Genomic DNA, 23,780 nt, shown 5'->3' with positions numbered 1-23,780 from the left:
ATAGAGGGTGAGTTTGATTTACCGGCGTTATTTGAAAAACGAACAGAAATTATGCCATATATGAAAGGTTGCCCCCTCCTCTATTCAGTTAGGTTTTAATTTAATTCCTGTCTTCTGAAATATCCTCGTTAGCCTGTTTTCCAAACAAAATAAAAACTCCCCAAATCACCGCTTTCACAATTAAACCATTCGCTTTAAAGTTGTTGTTTCCTTTTTCTACAGCTATATATAGCCCAATTTATTCGAGTTCCTGATTCCAAGGGGTATTTTAGTCCAGAATGTTGTAATTCTGCTTTATGGAATCCTAATTTTCCTTATTTTTAGGCCCGGGCCGTTTAATGGAAACTTACAATAAATGAAAAACGACACAATGAAGTACGATAAAGAAGAAGAAATAAAATATAGTAAATTAAATTAGGCAGCACCACTAAAATTTTAACACTGAAAACACTATGCTGACAAAAAAAAAAAAAAAAAAAAAAAAAAAAAAAAAAAAAAAAAAATATCATGATAAAGACAAGAAACCAGGGGACCAAGAAAATAGGACAAAAGATCATTATACTTTATATAAACGTTGGGATCTTTTATAAATCATGTTCTCAAGGTGGTTAGGGAAAGCAAATGATACATCGATAATAGAATAAATATTAATGAGACTATCGATGGTATGTCGCGAGAGGCACATACAAAATTTCAGATTCGATGGTATGTCGCGAGAGGCACATACAAAATTTCAGATTTGAAATAATTAGCCGTTAACATCCGTCGATCCTTTTTTCCTAGAGATGAGGAAATTCATTGGTATAGAAGCGGCGTACACATAAATGAACCCTCGGGTTCATGCAACTGAACCCCTGCAACTGAAACTCATACAACTGGACTTCCTTGCAGCTGAGCCCCCGTTTAACTCAATCCCTGTTTAACTCGACTCCGTATAACTTAACCTCATTGAATTCAACCCCCATTCAACTCAACCACATTAAGCTGTATACACCACAGTTGTATACACCATACAACTCAACCCCATTTAACTGAACCCCGTTCAACTCAACCCCCCGTGAAACCCGACCCCCGTGCAGCCCAAACTTATTCAACTGAACCAACGTTCAAGTGAACCCCCGTTTAACTCAACCCTCAGCTAACTTAACCCCTATTTAAAATCCCCTGTTTGACACAACTCTACCCAAGACCTAAGAATAAGTTTGAACTAGCACTGATTAGAAGCTCAAAGTTTGCTTTTCGCCTCGGTCACTAATCGAACCTTATAATTAGCTTGTTTTAAAACGTGTGAATGGGAAGGGTCGTTGAATTCGGGCCTAGGTTCCAAAATTAGAAATAGCTTCATCTGTGGTCGGGCTCAAATTTTAATAGGATGTCTTCTTTAGTCTAGGAATACACAATAGTAAGAAAGAATTCGAAGAAAAAATGGGAGATGTTGGGACGAAATCAAAGTTTTACAGGCTCAAAAATTTCTACAGAAAAAAAAACAATTCTGAAAGAAGATTGCGACTGTAGAGATTATTGTACTTAGAAGCAGTTTTGCACAGTGAACCAATCGTCTTCTTTTATTTAGAACTTTCTAGTGGAGTATGCTATGTAACATCAAAACAAGTGATCAGCTAGTGCATACCTTTATGGAGTGGGTGAAATATAACCCTAATTCTAAGAACTCCGGATGGTTACACAATTCAGTGCCCCTACGATGTCCCAGTGACGAGCTAGTGCTAGAGATAAAATAAAAAAAAATAATTAAAAGAAGACACCTCCGGGTATCAAACACTTTTTCGAAATTTTCCAAGAATTTGTTTCGTAATTCTTTTTACGAGACAGAATTGTTTTTTAAACGTATTTTTAAGCTTTTGGCTAATATGGGCCGTGTTTTCTCATGGATTCAGGGTTTCAGCTATTGCTTCAACCATGAGGTTCAAGTGGTTTCGGACCCTTGGTATGAAAAGTTTCTCTAATTTTCAAACATATAAGACAGATGGATAAATTTTTGTTTTTAGGAGGAAGAAATAGTTTTGCATTGAAGCAGTATAACATTTAAAAACACTTACAAAAGAATTAACCAATAAATAAAAACCCTTTCATTCGAGTCAGCTTTTATCACTTCCGACAAAGTGGGTTGAATTACATATTCTAGTTATATTGTTGATTTGCGGGGGGGGGGTTGAGCTAAACGGGATGGATTTAAATGGGGGTTGAGTCAAACAAGGTTGGCTAAACGCGGATGAGTTGCATACAGATTCAGTTAAATGGTGTTGAATTACACAAGCCTTGAGCTGAAGGAAGTCTGAGGGAGGTCTGAGTGGCAAGGGGGTTGAGTTGAATGGGGGTTCGGTTGAACGGGGCTTTACTTAAAAGGGGGTTCATTTGAATGGGGGTTGAATTGCACGAGGGTTCAGCTAAACAGGGGTGGAGTTGCACGGGTTCAGTTAAACGAAGGCTGTGTTGCGCGGGGTTTCAGTTGAATGGGGTCGAGTTGAATAGGGGTTCAGTTAAACAGGGGTCCATTTAAACAGGAGTTGAGTTAAACAAGGGTTAATTTGAATAGGGATTGAGTTAAATAGGGGTTCAGTTGCACGGGAACTGCACAGGAGCATAATATCTGAGCAGCAAAACAGCAGTATAAAAACGTTCTAGCGCCCTGTGGTTAAATGAACTTCGGTTAGGAGATATGCAGCAGTATGCAATACAAATATTCCTAATACAGTCGCTAACAACTATAGAGCAGGTATTGGAAATGGGACTCGCAAATGAGACACATAGCCGCCTAGCTTCCTTTTTGGACTGAAAAACTGTCGATTCAAGCAGAAAAGGACGGCACATCAGACTTATTATTAACGGGAATATTCAAACTTTATCCTGCCCAAATTCTGAAATACACCTAAAAAGTTCAAAAACAACCACTTCTCAGAAACACACGATTCCGTCACATTTAAGTTTAAAGTATAATTTACCCTTAGCCCGTGCGGGCAATTGGCTGCTTTGACCCAGGATTGCTATCTCTAGTAGCTTATCAAATCTTTGTGTGTTCACGGACTCTGTGGTGTCCTCAGAGTCATAGTAGTGAATGGCCCGGGGGATGCAATCCACAGCGACTCCTCTTTTCTGGGGCCTGCATACTAATAAACAAGTCTATTGGGCAAAATTCATTATAGCCATTAAAGCTATTGAAAGAGTATTAAAGCTATTTATGGAAAAGACCTAGATCATGCATAAAAAAGATATATCGATCTTAGTTGTAAAAATCACGCATTATAATTTATAGCAAGAGAATTATCTTAGACGCAGATCTTACAGAAATTAACAAAGAGCGAAAATTTGTTGAACTTAATTTTTTTTTTTTTTTTTTTTTTTTAATCCAGAAATAAACGTTTTATTATCCAGTAACATTCAAGTGTCAAACCCAATTTAAAACTGTTAAAATCACCATTGCTAGTTGACTAATTAGTTGTTCAAACACTTCTTATGTAAAAACAATAGAAGCAATTCTTCTCCAGGCTATAAGGTATGAGAGAAAGGGGTATTATGTTGATTATTTAATAGATAAAAGCAGTTGGTAAAAATAACCAGCAAGTTGCTAAACTCTTCTGGAACCCACTCCCAAACATTTTGCCTGTATTCAGCTAGCGTTATGTGTTACCACTGTATTCAGCTAGTAGATCACCAACATGGAGCCCACTGCCATGATGAGCTCCATACCTTCGTTTACCCTCGTCAGATGACAGCGCTATCATCAGCGCATTACCATCATCAACAGGCCCATGTTTTTTTTTGTCTATGCATAATACGCGTTATTTTCTTATAAAATCCTCCTTAGGCTTTTTCTAAATACCTAAATAATCGAAAACCTCGCCATGTGGTTTGGCATATGCATGACCTCCCTCCTAAAGTACTCAGCTGTCGTAATTCAAAAGGCAGTTTGGTAATTGTCCATAATTCAGAACACACCCAAGAAGTGAAGTTAGGTAAATCCTAATGAAATGCCCCAAAATATGATGAAAATATAATACTTTATCAACAAAATTATGGGATCTACAGCAGAAAACTATGGAAAGCAGGCCACCCAGAATGTATTATATTAAATACCTAACCTAACCTAAACAGAATACGGTACTATCCCATTATGTGGGCCTCTCTAAAAAGTCAAGTTTGGTTAACGCCAATGAAATATAATAAAAAAGGATGAATATATAATAGTTTAGAAAAAAATTTGGGCTATATATTTGCATATTAGGGGGTAACTGGTAAGGATAGTTCTGGTAAGGATTTAACTCGGGGAAATTTAGTAAGTGGGGTGTATAAAATTCCGTGTTCTTGTGGGAAGTTCTATATTGGTAGGACTCACCAACAATTTGTTGAAAGGTTTATTGAACACCGAAACTCAATTGAAAAAACCCTACAATTAAGCAAGCCTCCAGAAACTTTCGTTTCAGCTTTAGCAGAGCATATTTGGCTTCAACCAGATCATTTTGTAAAATTTGATGAAGGCTTGGCTATTTCTAATGATAAGGGTTACACCCAATGGGCCAGGGAAGCCATAGAAATTAAAAAACATACGTTTGCTAACCTTTCCATAAATAGGGATACGGGCAGTTTAAATATTGACCCAATTTATGATAACCTTCTAAAGAATGAATCAACAGTCAATAAGGGAGTAAAGATTTTAAATAATCACCAGGGGACTATTTTACATGCTAGACCAAAACGGTTTGCTTCAGTAATAGCTAACAAAAGGATTATTTCGCAACTGAATAATTAAAGTGATTTACAGTTTTTTTATTTTTCCTCAGTTACTCTGGTGTCCTCACTTAAGTAACTCAATATTATCATCTTTTCAATACGTTGATAAGTTTGCTACGTTTTTACATTTTTTTGTTTTTGTGTTAGTTTTTTGGTGGTGGTTTTATTTGTTTTTAGTTTTATCTTGTTTTTTTTTATCTTGTTATTCTTGTGTGTCTTTCGTGTTGAAGACGCCTTGTTTGTATACAGGCGAAATATCCGCGTTGTTTTGTTTCTGTTGTTTTCTTTTCTCTCCACTGGCCACAGTCTCGTTTGTTTGTTTTTTTAGAGATTTTTCTCTCTGTTGGTTATATATATATATATATATATATATATATATATATATATATATATATATATATATATATATATATATATATATATATATATATATATATATATATATATATATATATATATATATATATAAATATATACGTTTCTAAAGTAACGAAGAAACTAACGAAGAAACTGATTTGTTCTCGAGTTTTATCAGACAGTTCGTGGTAACGAACTGTAAGTAAGGAGCGACCTGGCTCAATGGTAACCGAAACTCTAGAAAACGGGTTTTTGATACCAATAGATATATCAAAAGAATCAGATTTCAATGCTGATTTCAAATATATAATTTTCATCAAGTTTAGTGCTACCCGTCAAAAGTTACGCTCCTGAGAAAATTTGGCTGATTTTCAAAAAAAGGGGGAAACACTCCCTAAAAGATATAGAACCTTATTGAAAATCACACCCTCATATTTAGCGTATCAGAAAACCTGACTCTAGAAGTTTCAAGCTCGCATATACAAAAATTTGGAATTTTACATTTTTTGCCAGAAGAAAGATCACAGATGCGTGTGTATTTGTTTTTTTGTTTTTTTTCCCCAGGGGTGATCGAATCGACCCAGTGGTACCAGAATATCATCGTAGGGCTCGTTGGAACTGCAATTAAAATTTCTAGTGTCCTTTTTAAGTGACCAAAAAAATGGAAGGCAACTAGGCCCCCTCCCACGCTTATTTTTTTCCCAAAGTCACCCGATCAAAATTTTGAGATAGCCATTTTGTTCAGCATGGTCGAAAATATGATAAATATGTCTTTTAGGATGACTTAATCCCCCGAAGTTCCCAGAGGGAGGGCTAAAATTTATGAACTTTACCCAATGTTAACATATAGTATTGGTTATTCGGAAGTATACAGATGTTTTCAGGAGGTTTTTTTTCTGGTAGTGGGAGGGAAGGGTGGGTCGGGGGTTATATTGGAGGATCTGTTCATGAAGGAAGTTTTCATGGGGGAAGGGAAATTGCCAGGAAGGGGGCGCCGGACTTGCCAGCAGTATTTATTGGTTATTGGGAAGTAGCCTATACAACCATTTTCAGGAAGAATTTTTTCAGGAGGGGGGGGGCTAGAGGAGGGGGTTACTCTGGAGAATGTTTCCATAGAGGATGTTTCTTTCGGGTAAGGGACATTTCTATGAAGGGGGCGCCGGATTTCCAAGTATTATTTAAAAAACGATCAGAAATTAAATAAAAAAAAAAACAAGTTTTTTCAACTGAAATGTAAGAAGGAATATTAGAACTTAAAACGAACAGAAATTATAACGTATGTGAGGGGGTTCTCCCTCAAGTCAATACCTCGCTCTTTACGGTACAGTTTTTTTTAGTGCTTTCAAAAGAGCTATCTATTCTAATTAAACGGCCTTTGTGATTCAGGGGTTTGTGAATCAATTTTTTTTTTAACTTTTAACGTAAAGAGCGTGGTATTGACTAAGGGGAGAACCCCCTCATATACGTAATAACATATACGTAATAAAAAAAACAATAAAAAAACAAGGGATACGGCTCAATAGTAATCGAAACTTTTAAAAACGGAATTTTGATGTCAATAAATGTATCAAAAGAATGTGTTTATAATGCTGATTCTAAATATATAAAATTAATTAAGTTTAGTATTACTCATCAAAGGCTAAGAGCCTGAGAAAACTTACTCGATTTTTTAAAGAGAGGGGAAACATCCCCTACAAGTGAAAGAATTTTAATGAAAATTACACCGTCAGATTCAGCGTATCAGAAAACCCTATCACATAGGTTTCAAGCTCATATCTGCAAAAATCTGCAACTCTGTATTTTTTGCCAGAAGAAAAATATACGAATATAGAAGTTAGTTACGTAAGTTAATTTGTAAAGACATCCATTTAGCAAAAGAAAAGTAAAATTTTTATGCAAATAAAAGCTGCATTAACTAAAAAACTATCATAAATTAAATAAAAAAAACAATTTTTTTAAACTGAAAGTAAGGAGCGACATTAAAACTTAAAACGAACAGTAATTATTCCGTATATTAAAGGGGCTGGCCCCTCCTCAACCCCTCGCTCTTTACGCTAAAATTTGACTCTGTCACACAACTTTATTTTTTAAAACAATAACAATATTTTGCATAAATAATAAGGCAGTGAGGATGGGACCGCCCCGGTCATAACCGGACTAAATTCTGTTCAGTTTATTTCTTAATGTTGCTCCTTACTTTCAGTTTAAAAAACTTGTTTTTTTTATTTTACATCGTAAACTTGAATGAGTGGCGTATAACCCACAAGTGCCGGAATTTTTCATGGAGAGAGCGGCGGATTTTCCGGTATTATTGAAAAACGATCAGAAATTAAATTAAAAAAAAGAACAAGATTTTTTACTGAAAGTAATGAGTAACATCAGACCTTAAAACGAACAGGAATTGTTACGTATATGAAAGGGGTTGCCTCCTCCTCAAGACCTCGCTCTTTACGCTAAGTTAGTTTTTATATAATTTTAGAACAAAGCTTATTATTCTAATTAAACGGTCATTGTGTTTCAGGAATCATTCTTAAAGAATTAGGACAAAAAGTCAAAACTTTAGCGTAAAGAGCAAGGTCTTGTGGAAGGGTCAACTCCTTTCACATACGTTATAATTTCTGTTCGTTTTAAGTTTTGATGTTGCTCTTACCTTCAGTTGAAAAAGCTTGTTTTTTTTTAATTTGATTTTTGATCGTTTTCAAATAATACCGGAAAATCCGGCTCTTTCTCCATGAAAATTTCCGATAATTGTGTTTTATACGCCACTCACTCAAGTTTACGATGTGTAAAACTCGAGAACAAACCGGTTTCTTCGTTACTTTAGAAACAAATTTGGGCTATATATTTGCACATTACGGGGAGGGGGGTAAAGTTTAGCGGTTCTTCAGGCAAAATGTGTTAGGTACAAGTATTCTCCATATTATGAAGTAAGAATTGTTGCCTGACTTCAACTGTCCAAATACTTATACCCCCCCCCCCTTATGTGTAAATATTCAGCCCAAGTTGTATATTTACCACCTATTCTGCCACTTGTCTTTGTCTTGTCTCACGCTAAGCTGAAAGAAACGAACGAAGAAACCAGTTTGTTCTCGAGTTTTACACGGCGTAAACTTGAGTGAGTGGCGTATAATACACAAGTACCAAAATTCCTTCCCTCTATGGAAAATAAGAAACCAAACTCAAATAAAACTCTCAAATTTTTAAATAATGTACGGAAATCCAGATCCCCCTCCGTGGAAAATTCCCTTCCCCCACGAGAAATTATCTCCATTGAAAGATTCTCCCACGTAGCCTAACTTAAATTAGCGATATTTGCGGAACTAATTTTGTAAGCCATAGTAACAAAACGGCCAAAGAGGTCGAAACTATTTTTATGAAAATGAAAGTCACAAGTTGAGCAATTCTCAAATCACTGAAAAGAATGAAAGAAAAAATCTTTAAAAGATATACGTAATAAATTGTGTTCATTTTAACTTTTAATATTATTCCTTACTTTCAGTTGGAAAAAACTTGTTTTTTTGTTTTTTTCATTTAGAACAACCACAAGCCGAAGACATACAATATCGTTGGTTTATCATAACATAAAAATCATAGTTATATGACTTTTAGGGGGTGTTTACCCCTTTTTTTCGAAAATAGGGCAATTTTTCTCAGGCTCGTAACTTTTGATGGGTTGGAGTAAACTTGATGGAACTTATATATTTAAAATCAGCATAAAAATCCTCTTCTTTTGATGTATCTATTTGTATTAAAATTATGTTTTTTTGAGTTTCGGTTACTATTGAGCCGGGTCGCTACTTACTTACAGTTCATTACTGTAATACGAAAATACAAAATTCCATATTTTTAAAGATAGGAGCTTGAAACCTCTACAGTAGGGTTCTCTGATGCGCTGAATTTGATGGTGTGATTTTCATTAAGATTATAGGATTTTTAGGTGTTGTTTCGGCCTTTTTTCCGAAAATCAGGTAAATTTTCTCAGGATCGTAACCTTTGATGAGTAAGACTAAATTAATGAAACTTATATATTTGAAATCAACATAAAAATTCAATTCTTTTGATATATCTGTTGGTATCAAAATTCCGGTTTTTAGAGTTTCGGTTGCTGTTGAGCCGGATCGCTCTTTACTTACAGTTTGTTACCACGAACTATTTGATCTATTGGTATCAAAATTCCTTTTTTTTAGAGTTTCGGATACTATTGAACCAGGTCGCTACTTACTTACAGTTCGTTAGCAAGAACTGTTTGATCAGAGCCAATAAAGGTCTAGCGTTGCCTGTAGTAAAGAGTCAAGGGGCTTCAATGTATTTTTTATTATTATTCATTTTTTCACTGTGCCACTTCCAATGGAAGGGATGGCCACAAGAACTTCAGAGGGGGCTCATCTGAATGGAAATTGAAATTTCTAATGCACTTCTTCAGAGCCGAAAATAATAGGAGGGAAGGCCCATTTTTGCTACCTGTACCCTAGCCTCCAAAGACATCCGATTAAAGCTTTGAGATAGCCACATTAAAATGGATGACACCAATCTCTACATACCCTAGGAAAAGGGCCATAAATAATGCAAATTGGTAATTGTTTTAACTCGTGTTTTATAACCGAAAATGCGGGCTTGTTTGATGTTGGGTGTGTAATTGGCTTGATACTTGCACAGATCGTTCTCTGGGTTGAAAGAATCATACATTTTTGTGTGAGGTAGGTTGGGACCAAAAATTGATAGACCATTTCTTGAATGTAAGTTATCAGAGGCAACGCTATAGCGTTGCCTATAGTAAAAGCCACACGGCTCCAATGTTTTATTGTTTATTTATTTATTTATTATTTTTTTCCCCCAGAGGCACTTCATATGGAAGGGGTCGTCAAAGAAACTTCAAAGGGGGCTCATTTGATTGAAAATCGAGAGTTTTGGTCCTTATTTAAGGATCAAAAGCGATTGGAAGGCAGCTAACACCACTTCCACGCCAACCAGTTCCCCAAACACATCCAATCAAAATTTTGAGATCGCCATTTTGTTCATCGTAGTTGATTTCCAGATATAAAATATGTTTTTGAGGAGGACACTCCCCCACAACCCTTAGGGCAACGGTTTTAAGTTATGCCCTGGGGGCATCTAAGGTTTTTATAGAACGCGTTGTCGTAGAAACTTCAAAAAAGGCTCATTCGATTGGAAATTCAAAAGGGTTAGTGCCCTTTTTAATAGTCGAAAGTGTCTGGAGGGCAACTAACCCCCCCCCCCCTCACGCCCACCATTTCTCCAAACACATCCAATCAAAATTTTGAGATAGCCATTTTGTTCAACGTAGTTTTAAGTCCTGGAAATTAGGTCTATAAGGATGACAACTCCGCCACAGCCCTCGGTGCAAGGGTTGTAAGTCATGCCCTGGGGCATATAAGGTTTTGTATAGACAGCGTTGTCGTAGAAACTTCAGAAATGGCTCATTCGATTGGAAATTTAAATGGCTAGTTCCCTTTCGGCTAATAGTCGAAAGTGATTCTAAGAAAACTGACACCCGTTCCACGCCAACCATTTCCCCAAACACATCCAATCAAAATGTTGATACATCCATTTTGTTCAACGTAGTTGAAAGTTCTGGAAGCTATATGTATCAGCAGGACACTCCCCCCACAGTCTTTAGAGGCAAGGGTTATAAGTTATGCCCTGGGGGCATATATGGTTCTTATGGAAGGAATGCTCGCATAAACTTCAGAGAGGGCTACTTTTTTTTTAAAATGAAAGTTCTAGTTAAATTTTTAAGCATCAAAATATAACGGTGAGTAACCCGCTTCCCCCCCATTCTAAGACCCTTTTACCCGAGCACATCCGATACAAATTTTGAGATAACTATTTTGATTTAAATAGTTCTAATATCATATATAAAAATTCCGGTATCGACACAACCCCACAAGCCCCTGGGGCAGGCGTTGTACGTTATGCCCTGGGGTCACATATGGTTCTTATGGCAGAGATACTCGTCTAAACTACAAAGATGGCTCATTAGATTGGAAATTTAAAGCTCTTGCTCACTTTTTAAGAGTCAAAAGGGACTAGAGGGCACCTAGCCACCCCCCCCCCCCTCCACGCCGTTTTTTCCTCAAACCCATCCGATAAGAACCTTGATATAGCTTTTTTCAAATAGTTCAAAGACCATATAACGAAAACTCCGGGGTCGACACAGCCCCCCCAGGGCCCGAGGGCAGGTGTTGTAAGTTATGCCCCGGGGGAATTTATTGTTATTATTGAAAGGATACTCGTAAAAGCGTCAGAAAGGTCTCATTTGATTGGAAATTGTAAGTTCTAATTCAGTTTTTTAGACTCAAAGGAGATATTGGAGGGCAACTAGCCCCCCCCCACACCCCTTTTTCCCCAGATGCATCCAATAAAAGTTTGAGATAGCCATTAAGTTAAAAATTGCTAAAGTCAGACAACAAAAATTCAGGTGTCGTCAGAACCCCCCAGGGCTAGGGAGCAGGCGTTGCAAGTTATGCCCTGGGGCATATATTGTTCGTATGAAAGGGAAACTCGTATAACTTCAGAGAGGACTCATTTGATTGGATATTGAAAGTTCGAGCTCACTTTTTAATAGTGAAAAGAGATCCGAGGGCAGCTAGCCCCCCCCCCCCCCACACCTTCTTTTTCCAAACCCATCTGATGGAAATTTCGAGATAGACATTTTGTTAAAAATAGTTCAAAGGTCTGATAAGAAAAACTTCGGTGTCAATACAACCCCCCAGGGCCCGGGGGAAGGCGTTCTAAGTTATGCCCTAAAGGCACGTATGGTTCTTATGAAAGGGATGATCGTATAAACTTCATAGAGGGCTCATTTGATTGGAAATTGAAAGTTCTAGTTCACTTTTTAAGAGTAAAAAGAGTTACACTAGCCCCCCCCCTGCTCTTTTTTCCCCAAACCCGTCCTCTACAAATTTTTAGATAGCCAGTTTTTTGAAAATTGTCCAAAAATTAGATAACAAAAACTCCCCCCAGAGCCCAGGGATAGGAGTCGTAAGTGTTGTCCTGGGGGCGTATATGGTTCTTTTGAAAGGGATGCTCGTATAAACTTCAGAGGGGGCTCATTTCATTGGAAATTGAAACTTCTAGTTCAATTTTTAAGAGTCAAAAGATATCCGAGGGCAACTTGCCCCCCCCCCCCGCCACACTCTTTTTTTCCCCAGCCAATCCGATAAAATTTTTATAATAGGCATTTCATTAAAAATAGTTCAAAGGTCAGATGAGAAAAATTCCTGTGTCAACGGAACCCGCCAGGTCCCGGAGGCAGACGTTGTAAGTAATGCTCTGGGGGCATATATAGTTCCTATGGAAGGGATGCTCGTATAAGCTTCGGAGAGGGCTCATTTGATTAGAAATTGAAATTTCTCGTTCCCTTTTTAAGTGTCAAAAGAGATCAGAGGGCAGCAAGCCCTCCCCTTCCCTTACACGTCCTATATACATAAGATAAAAAGTTTTAGATATAAATTTTGCTAAAAATAGTTCAAAGTTCTGATAACAAAAAACTCCGGTGTCAACACAGCCCCCAGGGCCCGGGGGTAGGCGTTGTAAGTTATGCCCTGGGGGCATATATGGTTGCTATGGAAGGGATGCTCGTATAAACTTCCCAGAGTCATTTGATTGGAAATTGAAAGTTGCAATTCACTTTTTAAGAGTCAAAAGTAATTTGGAGGGCAGCTAGCATCCCCCCACACTCCATTTATTTTTTCCCAGAGGTACTTCATATAGAAGGGGTCGTCGTATAAACTTCAAAGGGGGCACATTCGATTGGAATTCGAGAGTTCAAGTGCCCTTTTAAGAGTCAAAAGTGATCAGAGGGCAACTGACCCTCCCCCCCCCCCCCAAGCCCTTTCTCCCCAAATACATCTGATAAAAAGTTTGAGGTAGCCATTTTGATAGAAATAGTTCAAAGATCATATAACAAAAACTCCTTTACGTATGGTTATTTCGTTAAAAATAGTTCAAAGGTCAGATAAGAAAAACTCCTGTGTCGACACAACTACCCCCACCCCTACCCCCCCCCCGCCAGGGCCCGGGGCAGGCGTTGTAAGTATTTCTCTGGGGACATATATGGTTCTTATGGAAGGTATGCTCGTATAAACTTCGGAGGGCTCATATAATTGGAAATTGAAAGTTCTCGGTCATTTTTTAAGAGTCAAAAGAGATTGGAGGGCAACTAGCCCCCCTCTCCACGCCCTATTTTCTTGAAACCCATCCGATAAGAACTTAGAGAGAGCCATTTTTTCAAGATAGTTCAAAGGTCAGAAAAAAAAAACTCCGGTGTCGAAACATCCCCCAAGGGCCTGGGGGGCAGGCATTGTAAGCTATATCCTGGGGCCGTATGTGGTTCTTATGATAGAGATGCGTGTATGAACTTCAAACAGGGTTCATTTGAATGGAAAATAAAAGTTGTAGTTCATTTTCTCGGTGTGAAAAAAGATCGGAGGGCAACCCGATCTCCACACCTTTGGGTGTATCGGATGGATAAACCCATCCCAGAAAAATTTGAGGTGGCCATTTTGTTAAAATAGTTCAACCATCAGATATTAAAACTCCAGGGTCGACCAAACCCCCCAGGGCCCAGGGACAGGCGTTGTAAGTTATACTCTGGGGATATATATGGTTCTTATGGAAGAGATACTTGTATAAACTTCAGAGAGGGCTCATTTGATTGAAAATAGAAAGTTCTAGTTCACTTTTAAAGAGTCAACTTGAGACCGAGGCTTAATCTAGTCCCCCACGTCCTTTTTCCCCAAACCCATCCAATAAAAATTTTGAGATAGCAATTTTGTTAAAAATAGTTAAAACATCAGATAATAAAAACTCTGAGGTTGACACAAACCCATTTTGTCACTTTGATACCAGTTTTGATACTTTGATTAATATTTTTTTTTTTTTTTTAAGTTTGATTTTGAAATAAGGAATTTTTGAAAACGTGATTTTTTTTTTGCAATCAAAAACGAACAAAAATTAATAAAAAAAACAAACTTTGCGCTTTACTGGAAACTATATGCGTCTTGAACAGTCTTGGAAAGTATAAACCACAGCAAATTGAATATTTGATGTATAATGATATTAATTGTTGAAAGATCCATCAGTTTAAGGATTTATTTCACTGTAATTGTATTTTTATTTTCAATGCTGTAAGAACTGGAAAAGAAAATACTTGTAATATAATCCGTTTTCAGTTCAGCGCCAATGACGCAGTAGGCTTTTGATTTTTATTTACAGTTAGGAAAGGAGGCAGTGTCCAAACACTTGGTTGTAGTGAAACTATATTCGTCTTTAACAATTTTAAAAGAGCTAATAAATTAAACTGAAGATTTGATGTATAATGATATTGATATCTGAAAGCTCATCAGTCTAAAATGTTACTATAATTTTAATTTTTATTTTCAATATTAAGTACAAAAGAAAATATTTGTCGTAAAATTGGTTTTCAGTAAAGCGCCAATGACGCAGTAGGTTTTAGACTTTTACAGTGAGAGAAGGAAGTCATACCCAAACTCTTGTGGTGATTTTTTTCGTTTCAAGCTTGATTTGCACATTCAATTTAAGTTTCATTCGTTTTAAGATCTATTTATTAATTTACATTAATATCTATTGTATGTTTGTTTGTTGTTTGCATTGATTGTTTATTTAATTTCTGTTCGTTTTAAGTTTCATTTGCATTTCAAAAGGAAAATATTTTTTTCGTCTTAAGCTTGATTTTCATGTTCAATCTAAGCATTACTCGCTTTAAAATCTATATATTCACTTATATTATTACTTGTTGAATGTTTTTGCTATGATTGCTTATTTAATTTCTGTTCGTTTTGGGTTTCATTTGTTCTTTAATAGTAATTTCTGGTCGTTTTGAGTTTGAATTTTAAAAGGTATTTGCATCTGCTGAGCTTAAGTTTAAAATGGGCTTTACTTTTCTATGAAAAACTTGTTTTTCGGAAAGTTTTTTTTTAATTAATAATGAAAAAAGGGGTTTGTATGATTTTGGGTGTGCGACGGGATCGTAGCTTTCTTTGTCTGAAGGTAAAAAAAAATCAAATAATTTGTTGTGGGAGAGAGTAGGGGTTCCAAAAACAGGGCGGAAAACTTTTGTCCCTAACCTGTTTGAAACTTATAGCCGTGAGTCTATGGATCAAGAGACACTTGATGTACAAAAACATATTTTGGGGAAGGTCCCACCATAATGAAACTAAAAAAAAGGCTAAATAACCTTTTTCCCGACTGGATCGTAGCTCTTACGTTTAACCCATGCGTTATGGGCATCTAAATGTAAAGGAATAAAAATTGAAAAAGAATAGGTTCCTCCCAAAGATTCTAAAGATAGACAAGCATTCCCAGAGTTTCCAAAAGCATACTCTGTAGATGAAACGAGTGCCTGAGTTGATGAATATACACTATCTGCACCAGAGTTTTCAAATTATGTGCAATATATCAGAAACGGCTTGGAGTTTGGAATTAAAACTCAAAAATACGGTTGACGAAAGGAAAGGGTAGGATGGGGCAAGGGTACTTCAAATTTTTGTGCTTTGGAAGGGGCTAAACAATCTTTGTTTTGATCTACCAAAACGTTTCTACACTATCCGCTCTTATGGAATTACAATCTCTGCCCATCTCAGCAGAAGAATAATTCAAAAGACAATATGTTTCATCAATTATCAAAATGGCGTATCTGCAATGTCTCAGTATCAGTTTGGAGCATGAATTCAAAACTTTCAAGGAGTACTGAGAGGACAGAGGGATTGGATGTTTAACTATAACTTGTGGAAGAGGGTTTAGCAAAATCGAAACATACTATTGCAGAAGAAAGGAGGAAGAGGTAGGGGGCTTTAAATTTTTTGCTAGGGGTACCGGCTAAAAAAGCTACCGTATGTCTCTGATCCACTTGAGTGTTTTTGCACTAAATCAAAAGACATATTGCGGTAAATCAAAACCTACTATTCTGCACGAAGTTACTGAAATAGCGGTCCGCCTTGTCTCTGGAATGGCTTGAGGTATCAAATGGAAACTTCCTGCGAGTGTTAGGGGGTCAAGTGGACCTCAAAGTTTGGCTTGCGGGGGGAGGAAGATGGTCTTAAAATTGTTTTTCTTTGATCTACTTAAATGTTTTGCACCATCAGCCTCTGTGAGACATACAATCTATTCACGGGTAAGCAGGCAAACGATGTTAATCAAAATATACTATGCGTTGCCAGGTTATCAAAATGATGTGTTTTTAAAATCCCTTCTCTTATATACTGCCTTTTATACACACACTAAAAACGCGTTTTGAAGAAAAAACTACCAAACGAAAATAATTTCATTTATTTATTTTTCTTTTCATAAAAACAATTGAATTTTTATGTGCAAATTTTCAAAGATACTGGTGACGCCCTCAACTCTTTAGGTACGGTACACGACAAAGATACACATATCTTGTGGGAAAGTTCAAGGAAGTCAGTAAGTAAAGCCTATATTTAACGTCTTATTTTAACAAAAATCACACTCACTTCTTTATTTTCATCGTCTAAATTAAACAAAAATCTTTGTGTATGGTGAATAGTGTATGTTTAAAGAAAATATTCTTAAAATATTAAAAGAAAACAAAGTTTTTCTTACACAAGTACAGAGCCAAGTTGAAACTCAGAACGTACACAATTTTTGCTTCTCAGAGTACGCAGCACATAAATAAAACAAATAAAAATATGGAAATACAGGCATAATATTTCAAATAAGACAGTGGAAAAAACTTTTAAAAATAATAATGGTCCAAATATTTTGGATTCACGTTCGAGTCTTTTTCAACAGAAAAAAGACTGAACTAAATTAAACAGAAAACATAAAGAAAAGGTAAAAACAAAATAAAAATACACAACGAAAACAAAAAAACTCACATCTCAATAATATCTGACTTTAATAATACGGGTCAAAAGCTATGAGCCTGAGAAAGGTAACCCTTTTTCCTCAAAGACATTTGGTCAAAATTTTGATCGGATTGCATTTAGTTCAGAATAGCTAAAAACTCCAATAACTATGCATTTGGGGAAGAGATGACCCCTACATCCCCTGGGGAAAGGGCTATAAGTTATGTAATTTGTCCATTGTTTACATATTGTATTTGGTACTGGGAAATATACAGAATTCCCCTTTGAGGAGAAGAGAAGTTTTTAGCAGCGGGGGAGATTTGCAATGGGAGAATTGTCAGGGGGGGGCGGGGGGTCCACCGTAGGGGGAATTTTCCGGCATGATTTGAAAAATGATTAGAAATTAAATTAGAAAAGTTTTTTCAACTGAGAACAAGGAGCAACATTAAAACAACGAACAAAAATTATTCCTTAAATGAGGAGGGCTGACCCCTCCTCGATCCCTCGCTCTGTACACTAAAATTTTTTAGTGCTTTAAAAAAGCTTCTTATTCCAATTTATCAACTGTTGTGTTTCAGCAGTTGTCCTTAAAGAATTTTGACAAAAAGTCAAACTTTAGCGTAAAGAGCGAGGGGTTGAGAAGGGGGCAGATTCCCTCATGTACAGAATAAGTTCTGTTAGTTTTAAGTTTTAACACTGCCCCTTACTTTCAGTTGATATATTTGTTGTTGTTTTTATTAAAAATTTATAAGGTTGAAACTCGTCTAGGGCTGATTATGCTGAAAGTCACTATTTGAAGTATTTGAGGTTTGGGTCTGTCTTTTACTTAAAATATTATGAATGGGATTCAGTCTATATTCTCGTTCATCTATAATTATACTGCTGTTGCTTTATTGGGGTATACCAGGGAGACAGCATAGTTTTTCTTGATTTTGTTTCATTTTTTGCTACTTGTATTATTTAACATTTGTCATATTGGACATTATCTAGATGTGGGCTTTTTTTCGCTCGTGTTTTTTGTCATGTTTTTAAACTTTCTTTATATGTTCTGTTTAATTTGGTTTAGTTTTTTTTCCCGTTGATAAAGACTTCCAAACGTGAAGCCGAAATACTCAAACCTTAATTATTATTAAATAAAAAAAACAAGTTTTTTTAACTGAAAGTAAGGAGCGACATTAAAACTTAAAACGAACAGAAATTATTCTGTATATGAAGGGGGCTGTCCCCTCCTCAACGCCTCGCTCTTTACGCTAAGGTTATTATTGTTTTAAAAAATACAGTTGTGATAAAGTCAAACTATAGCGTAAAAAGCGAGGCGTTGTGGAGGGGACAGCCCCCTTCATATACATAATAATTTCTGTTCGTTTTAAGTTTTAACGTCGTTCCTTACTTTCAGTTAAAAAAACTTGTTTTTTTATTTAATTTTTGAACGTTTTTGAATTAATGCAGGTTTTGATTTTGGCTCACCGTACATGAATAATTAAAACAAAATTTGCATATTATATTTGGTTAAATGGCTTTCTCGAAACTTGTTTAATTTTATTTACGAACGTTTTTATTAGTAATAAATATACGTAACTTAGAATTAACTTACGTAACGAACTTCTATATTCATAAATTTTTAACACGTATATTAGGGGGTTCGCCCCCTAGTCAATACCCTGCTCTTTAAACTATAGTTCGAATTTTTTTTCCAGTTCTTTAAAAATGACCTCTTAATCACAGTCAGTTGATCAGTTGAAAAACTTGTTTTTTTTTTTATTTAATTCCTGATCTTTTTCTTTAATAATGCTGGGAAATCCGGCGCCGCCTGCGGAGCAAGGTCCCGGCCCCCCTGTACGCTGCCGTCCGGGCAAGATCCTTCCATATAGCCCCCGACCCTCTCCTTCCCCCCCCTACCAGAAAAAATCTCCTCTGAAAAAGTCTGTATACTTCCCAATAACCAATACTATATGTTAACATTGAGTAAAGTTCATAACTTTCAGCCCTCCCCCTGGGGACTTTGGGGGATCAAGTCATCCTAAAAGACATTTTTATCATATTTTCGACCATGCTGAACAAAATGGCTATCTCAAAATTTTGATCGGGTGACTTTGGGAAAAAAATGAGCGTGGGAGGGGGCCTAGTTGCCATCCATTTTTTTTGGTCAATTAAAAAGAGAACTATAAATTTTAATTTCCGTTCCAATGAGCCCTCCCACGATATTCTAGGACCACTGGGTCGATACGATCACCCCTGGAAAAAAAAAACAAAAAAACAAACACACAAACAAATAAACACGCATCCGTGATCGTTCTTCTGGCAAAAAATGTAAACTTCCACATTTTTGTAGATAGGAGCTTGAAACCTCTATAGTAGGGTTCTCTGATACGCTGAATATGATGGTGTGATTTTCATTAAGGTTCTATAGCTTTTAGGGGGTTTTTCCCCCTTTTATCGAAAATAAGATACATTTTCACAGGCACGTAACTTTTGATGGGTAAAATTAAACTTAATGAAACTTATATATTTGAAATCAGAATTAAAATCTGATTCTTTTGATGCATCTATTGGTATCAAAATCCAGTTTTTTAGAGTTTCGGTTACTATTGAGCCGGGTCGCTCCTTACTTACAGTTCGTTACCACGAACAGTTTGATTAAAAAGGTTTTTGTACTTTTGTATCATACGCCACTCACTCAAGTTTACGTTGCGTAAAACTCGAGAAGAAACCGGTTTCTTCGTTAGTTTCTTTCAGCTTAGCGCAAGGCCTTACCCAGGATTTTTTTTCGGAGGGGGTTTTACTCAAAAACAAATTTCGGGAGTGGGGGGGGGGTACACAAAAAAAACCTCTGGGTACGGCCTTGGCTTAGCGTGAGACAAGACAAAGACAAGTGGCAGAATAGATGGGAAATATAGAATTAGGGCTATATATTTGCACATTAGAAGGAGGGGTAAAGTATTTGGATAGTTTGAAGTTAGAAAACAATTCTTACTTCATAATTGTACCTAACACAGTTTGCATGCAGACCCACTATATTTACCCCCTCCCCCCCCCCCTTAATGTGCAAATATATAGCCCAAATTTTTTTTTAAAGTAACAAAGAAACTAACGAAGAAACCGGTTTGTTCTCGAGTTTTACAGAAATTAAACTTGAGTGAGTGGCGTATAATAGCCTACACAAGTAACTTTTTTTTCCACTGTCGTATCTGTAACATTAAACCTAATTTTCTATATTTTAATTTGTTGGTACTCGTATGATATACGTCCTACTTCTCAAGTTGTTCATTCATTGACGCATTATAGAACCAGTTTTATTTCGTTAGTTTCTTTCAGCTTAGCGTGAGACAAGACAAAAGAGAAGTGAGAAAATAGATGGGAAATATAGGCTATATATTTGCACATTAGGGGAGCGGGTAAAGTATTTGCACAGTGTGAAGTTGGAAAACAATTCTTACAACATAATATGCAGAATAATTATACCTAACACATCAGGCATAGAGACCCGCTATACTTTACCCCCACCCTCCCTAATGCGCAAATAGATAGCCCAAAATTTGTTTCTAAAGTATTATACCTTACTTTGGTATTTTTCATTAGGATTGAGCAGAGAGACATATTAGAAGAACATTAATTAGGTAGGGTGTATATCATACAAGTGCCCATTTGTTTTATTTGTAAATAGGAAGGCAGTGTGGTCAAAATTCCTAACTTTTTCTGCCAAATTTGTATTTCTATTACTTTCGCTTCTATAGTTTGTACTATTGCTTGCATCTCTATTGTTTAACACCCACTTCGATCGAGTTCTGTCACTTTGTGCCAGGACACATATGATATCTGTATGGAGAAAAAATGTGGAATATATCCAGTAACACAATATTTCCGATGACTCCCCCCTCCAACTAATTTTTTTAAACAGTGAACTAAAAATTCATTCTTGATATTTCAGACCCCTTCCCTTCCCCGAGGAAATTGTTTAAGATTGTGGGATTTTTCAAAGATGTTCATCATTTCTGAGCACTCTTATTATACTAAACTTATGCTTGGGTATCAAGAGGGGGATCGAGTGAGGTGATAGCCCTCTCATATATGAGAAATTTCTGAAAATAATTAAAAAAACTTTAAAAATGGCAATAAAGAGCTTAAAACGATGACAAGTTTTCTTATATATGGGCTATAGAGGCCTTCGTCACCCTAAACCCCGCTCTTTGTGCAAAGATTTAACACATTAAAGATTCAGATTATATTCCGATAAAGATTTATGAGTCTTAATATTCAGCGTAAAGAGCTTCAATTTAATTTTTCAAATTTATCGATTAAATAAAGCAATTAAAAGTAATAATTAGCTAGGAAAAACAGAACAAAACACATTGAACAGAGCTTACCACATGTTGATGATCCACTGTTGCTATTCTGGCTTTGAACGACAGTCATTGGAGCAGATTTGCTAGCAACCACCACTCCAACGCTCCCGTTTGAGTATTGCACTTGATTCTGAGTTAAAATGTGTTGAGATTGGGATACACCATTTTGATGACTAATATTCGACAACGAGTTAATCATGGCGTCCCTGGTGAGCACACTTTGAGAGGGAGAAGTGGGAGATGTAGGCATCAGGTCCCTAGTTAACTGATTTACTTGTTGAACTGATGATCCAAGAGGTGGTGAAGCCGTATGTGGGGAAACAACAACCCCGTTTGGACTTAGAGGTGGCAATCCATTTATATTTTGCAATGTTGAATTCAAAGCCGCATTCATACTATAAGAGGACATAAGCCCGTGAGGTGGGGAATTTAGTGAGTTGGACTGAGGACTTAGTGGAGCTGGACTTGGTGGTTGATCTAGACAACCGGTTGTGGAGTTTCTCATGGTATAGTCGTATCCAGTCGGTGATAGAGACTTTGGAGAGTGCATTCCACTATGACTATATGCAGATGGAGATAAAGGTGAGGACTGTTGAATGAGACCAATTGCAAGATTAGATTGATTATAATGAGGTGGTGGGGAAGGTGGCATTTTTTCATAGCTATAAGGAGATCCGTGCATAGTAAGCCCTAAGCTGCCATTCTGCATCACTGTGAAAGAAGCAGACACAGCAGTATGCTGCAGTTGGTTTTGATGGATATGCTGGGATTGGGCATATGAAAATTTGTCAGACACAGTCGAGATTGGCGGCAGTGGTTGAAGACTTGGCATGGGGGAATATCCATTATATGATTGTGGTGAAAGTCGTCCATTTAAACTATGGAATGTTTGATAGTTAGAATCATGTAGCCTATAATCAGACGCTTCGATCATTGCAAGACTTCGAGGAGATAATTCACTGGGGCTTAGTAACTCCGAATCTGATTTTAAGCGAGATTGATCTTCACATTCTTGTTGGACATTCACAAAGAGAGCCTCATCAGCATTATTGTGAAGCCTCAAATTGTCAAAGTCAGATTGCTGGTGATCTATTTCGTCACTTGAATTTATATTATGTTTAATGTCTTCGTCAATCTCTCTTTGCAAGCTTAAGTCTTGAGGATCTAGATCTTCTTCCTCTTGATCAAAGTGTTGATAGCTATTAGAGTATCTTTGACTGTCTTCGGGTGTGTGCACCCTATGTTCTTGCACTCTTAAATCTTCGGGATCAACTGTCTGTTGGAATTCTGCTTCGTTAATTTCCTGTTCCCTTGATACATTCTGGTAGTCACCTGCGACTACTAGAAAGCCGCGCGCAGATGGGCTCTCTACAGGAACAATTCTGGAGCCATCTAACGGAGAATGAGTCAAAGTATTGCCAACTGTTACAGCAAAAGATAGATCGTGTCGTAGGTTATCTTTTGAATCCGTAGAATCATCGCGGAGAATGTAGCGTTGCTCGTCTTTAATTTCTGAGTTTTCACGTTCACCAGCATATATTCGTGGATCAGGAGAGTATTGGGTTGGAAGAGTTGTTATAATAGGTTTTCCCTCTATAGAATTATCTAGTTTTACATCTGAATATATCAAAGTCCAGCCTTGGGCACCCCCTCTTAGCACTCCAATAGGGGCACCCGTTACGTATTCTCCGTTCGAATCCAGTTTAATATAATTAGTTACTGCAGCATGCATTCAATAATCTGAATTTTTAACTTTTACTAGAAAACAGTATGGCTATTTAATCAGCCTTTTAAAAGTCAACTTGAAGCATAAATTTTTTTTCGGTACAATAGTTACCACTCTACTGAAAGCGAGTCTTCTCCAATTGGAACACGGTATTTTAAAACCCTTACTGTCAGTCTGATAATCCTTATTCCTTACAACACTGTAGTACCATATCCTCAGATTTACCTTGTGCCAGTACAAGTAGTATTATATATCTTCTAGCCCATTTTTGCATGGAAAATAGGTTATCACTTTGTTTAATATCACCATTGAATGAAACACCTTCAAATCAATTAGAAACTATTCACAGTTATATCCATATTAACACCACGTGTAATAATGATCACATAATCATTGATTTCCGATAAGGTAAATTTCAAAACAACACCTTAAGAAATTTGAGTTTATGGCACTTAGACAGTAGCATTGCAAATGCAGCTGTTTGTTAGCGACTGGAGCGCAGGGCGTCTGACAAGAGTTGCTAGAGTCCGCGAGGTGATGACGCAATCGAGAGAGGCAATGGGGGAGTTTATTCCAACGGGATACTGCTTCCTTTGTTCCGGAAAGCAGTGCAGTCGCTTAGAACGAATGCATGATTTTGTCGCGTATCTGAATATAAAAAAGAAAAAAGTAAATTTAACACATCTGTCCATGTTATCTTATCATAAATATGAAGTGGCCATTTTTAAGCTTACATATGAATATATATTTTAAATATTA

At 36.7% G+C, this 23,780-nt stretch overlaps 1 protein-coding gene across 1 annotated transcript in view; it reads right to left on the bottom strand.

Moving 5' to 3' along the window:
• onecut (homeobox protein onecut) overlaps positions 1-23,478 on the bottom strand; it is an 86,064-nt gene extending 62,586 nt beyond the window's left edge. The window contains exon 1 of the mRNA XM_089094025.1: positions 21,317-23,478. Within this exon, the coding sequence (XP_088950151.1) occupies positions 21,317-23,027 (1,711 nt within the window). The 5' untranslated portion in view covers positions 23,028-23,478. The remainder of the gene's footprint in view (positions 1-21,316) is intronic.
• Between the last annotated feature and the right edge of the window lie 302 nt (positions 23,479-23,780).

This window comes from Artemia sp. Qi Xiang Cuo, chromosome 9 (assembly GCF_049724085.1).
Source record: "Artemia sp. Qi Xiang Cuo chromosome 9, ASM4972408v1, whole genome shotgun sequence".
NCBI classification, from domain to species: domain Eukaryota; kingdom Metazoa; phylum Arthropoda; class Branchiopoda; order Anostraca; family Artemiidae; genus Artemia; species Artemia sp. Qi Xiang Cuo.
This window is presented reverse-complemented; position numbering and strand designations above follow the sequence as displayed.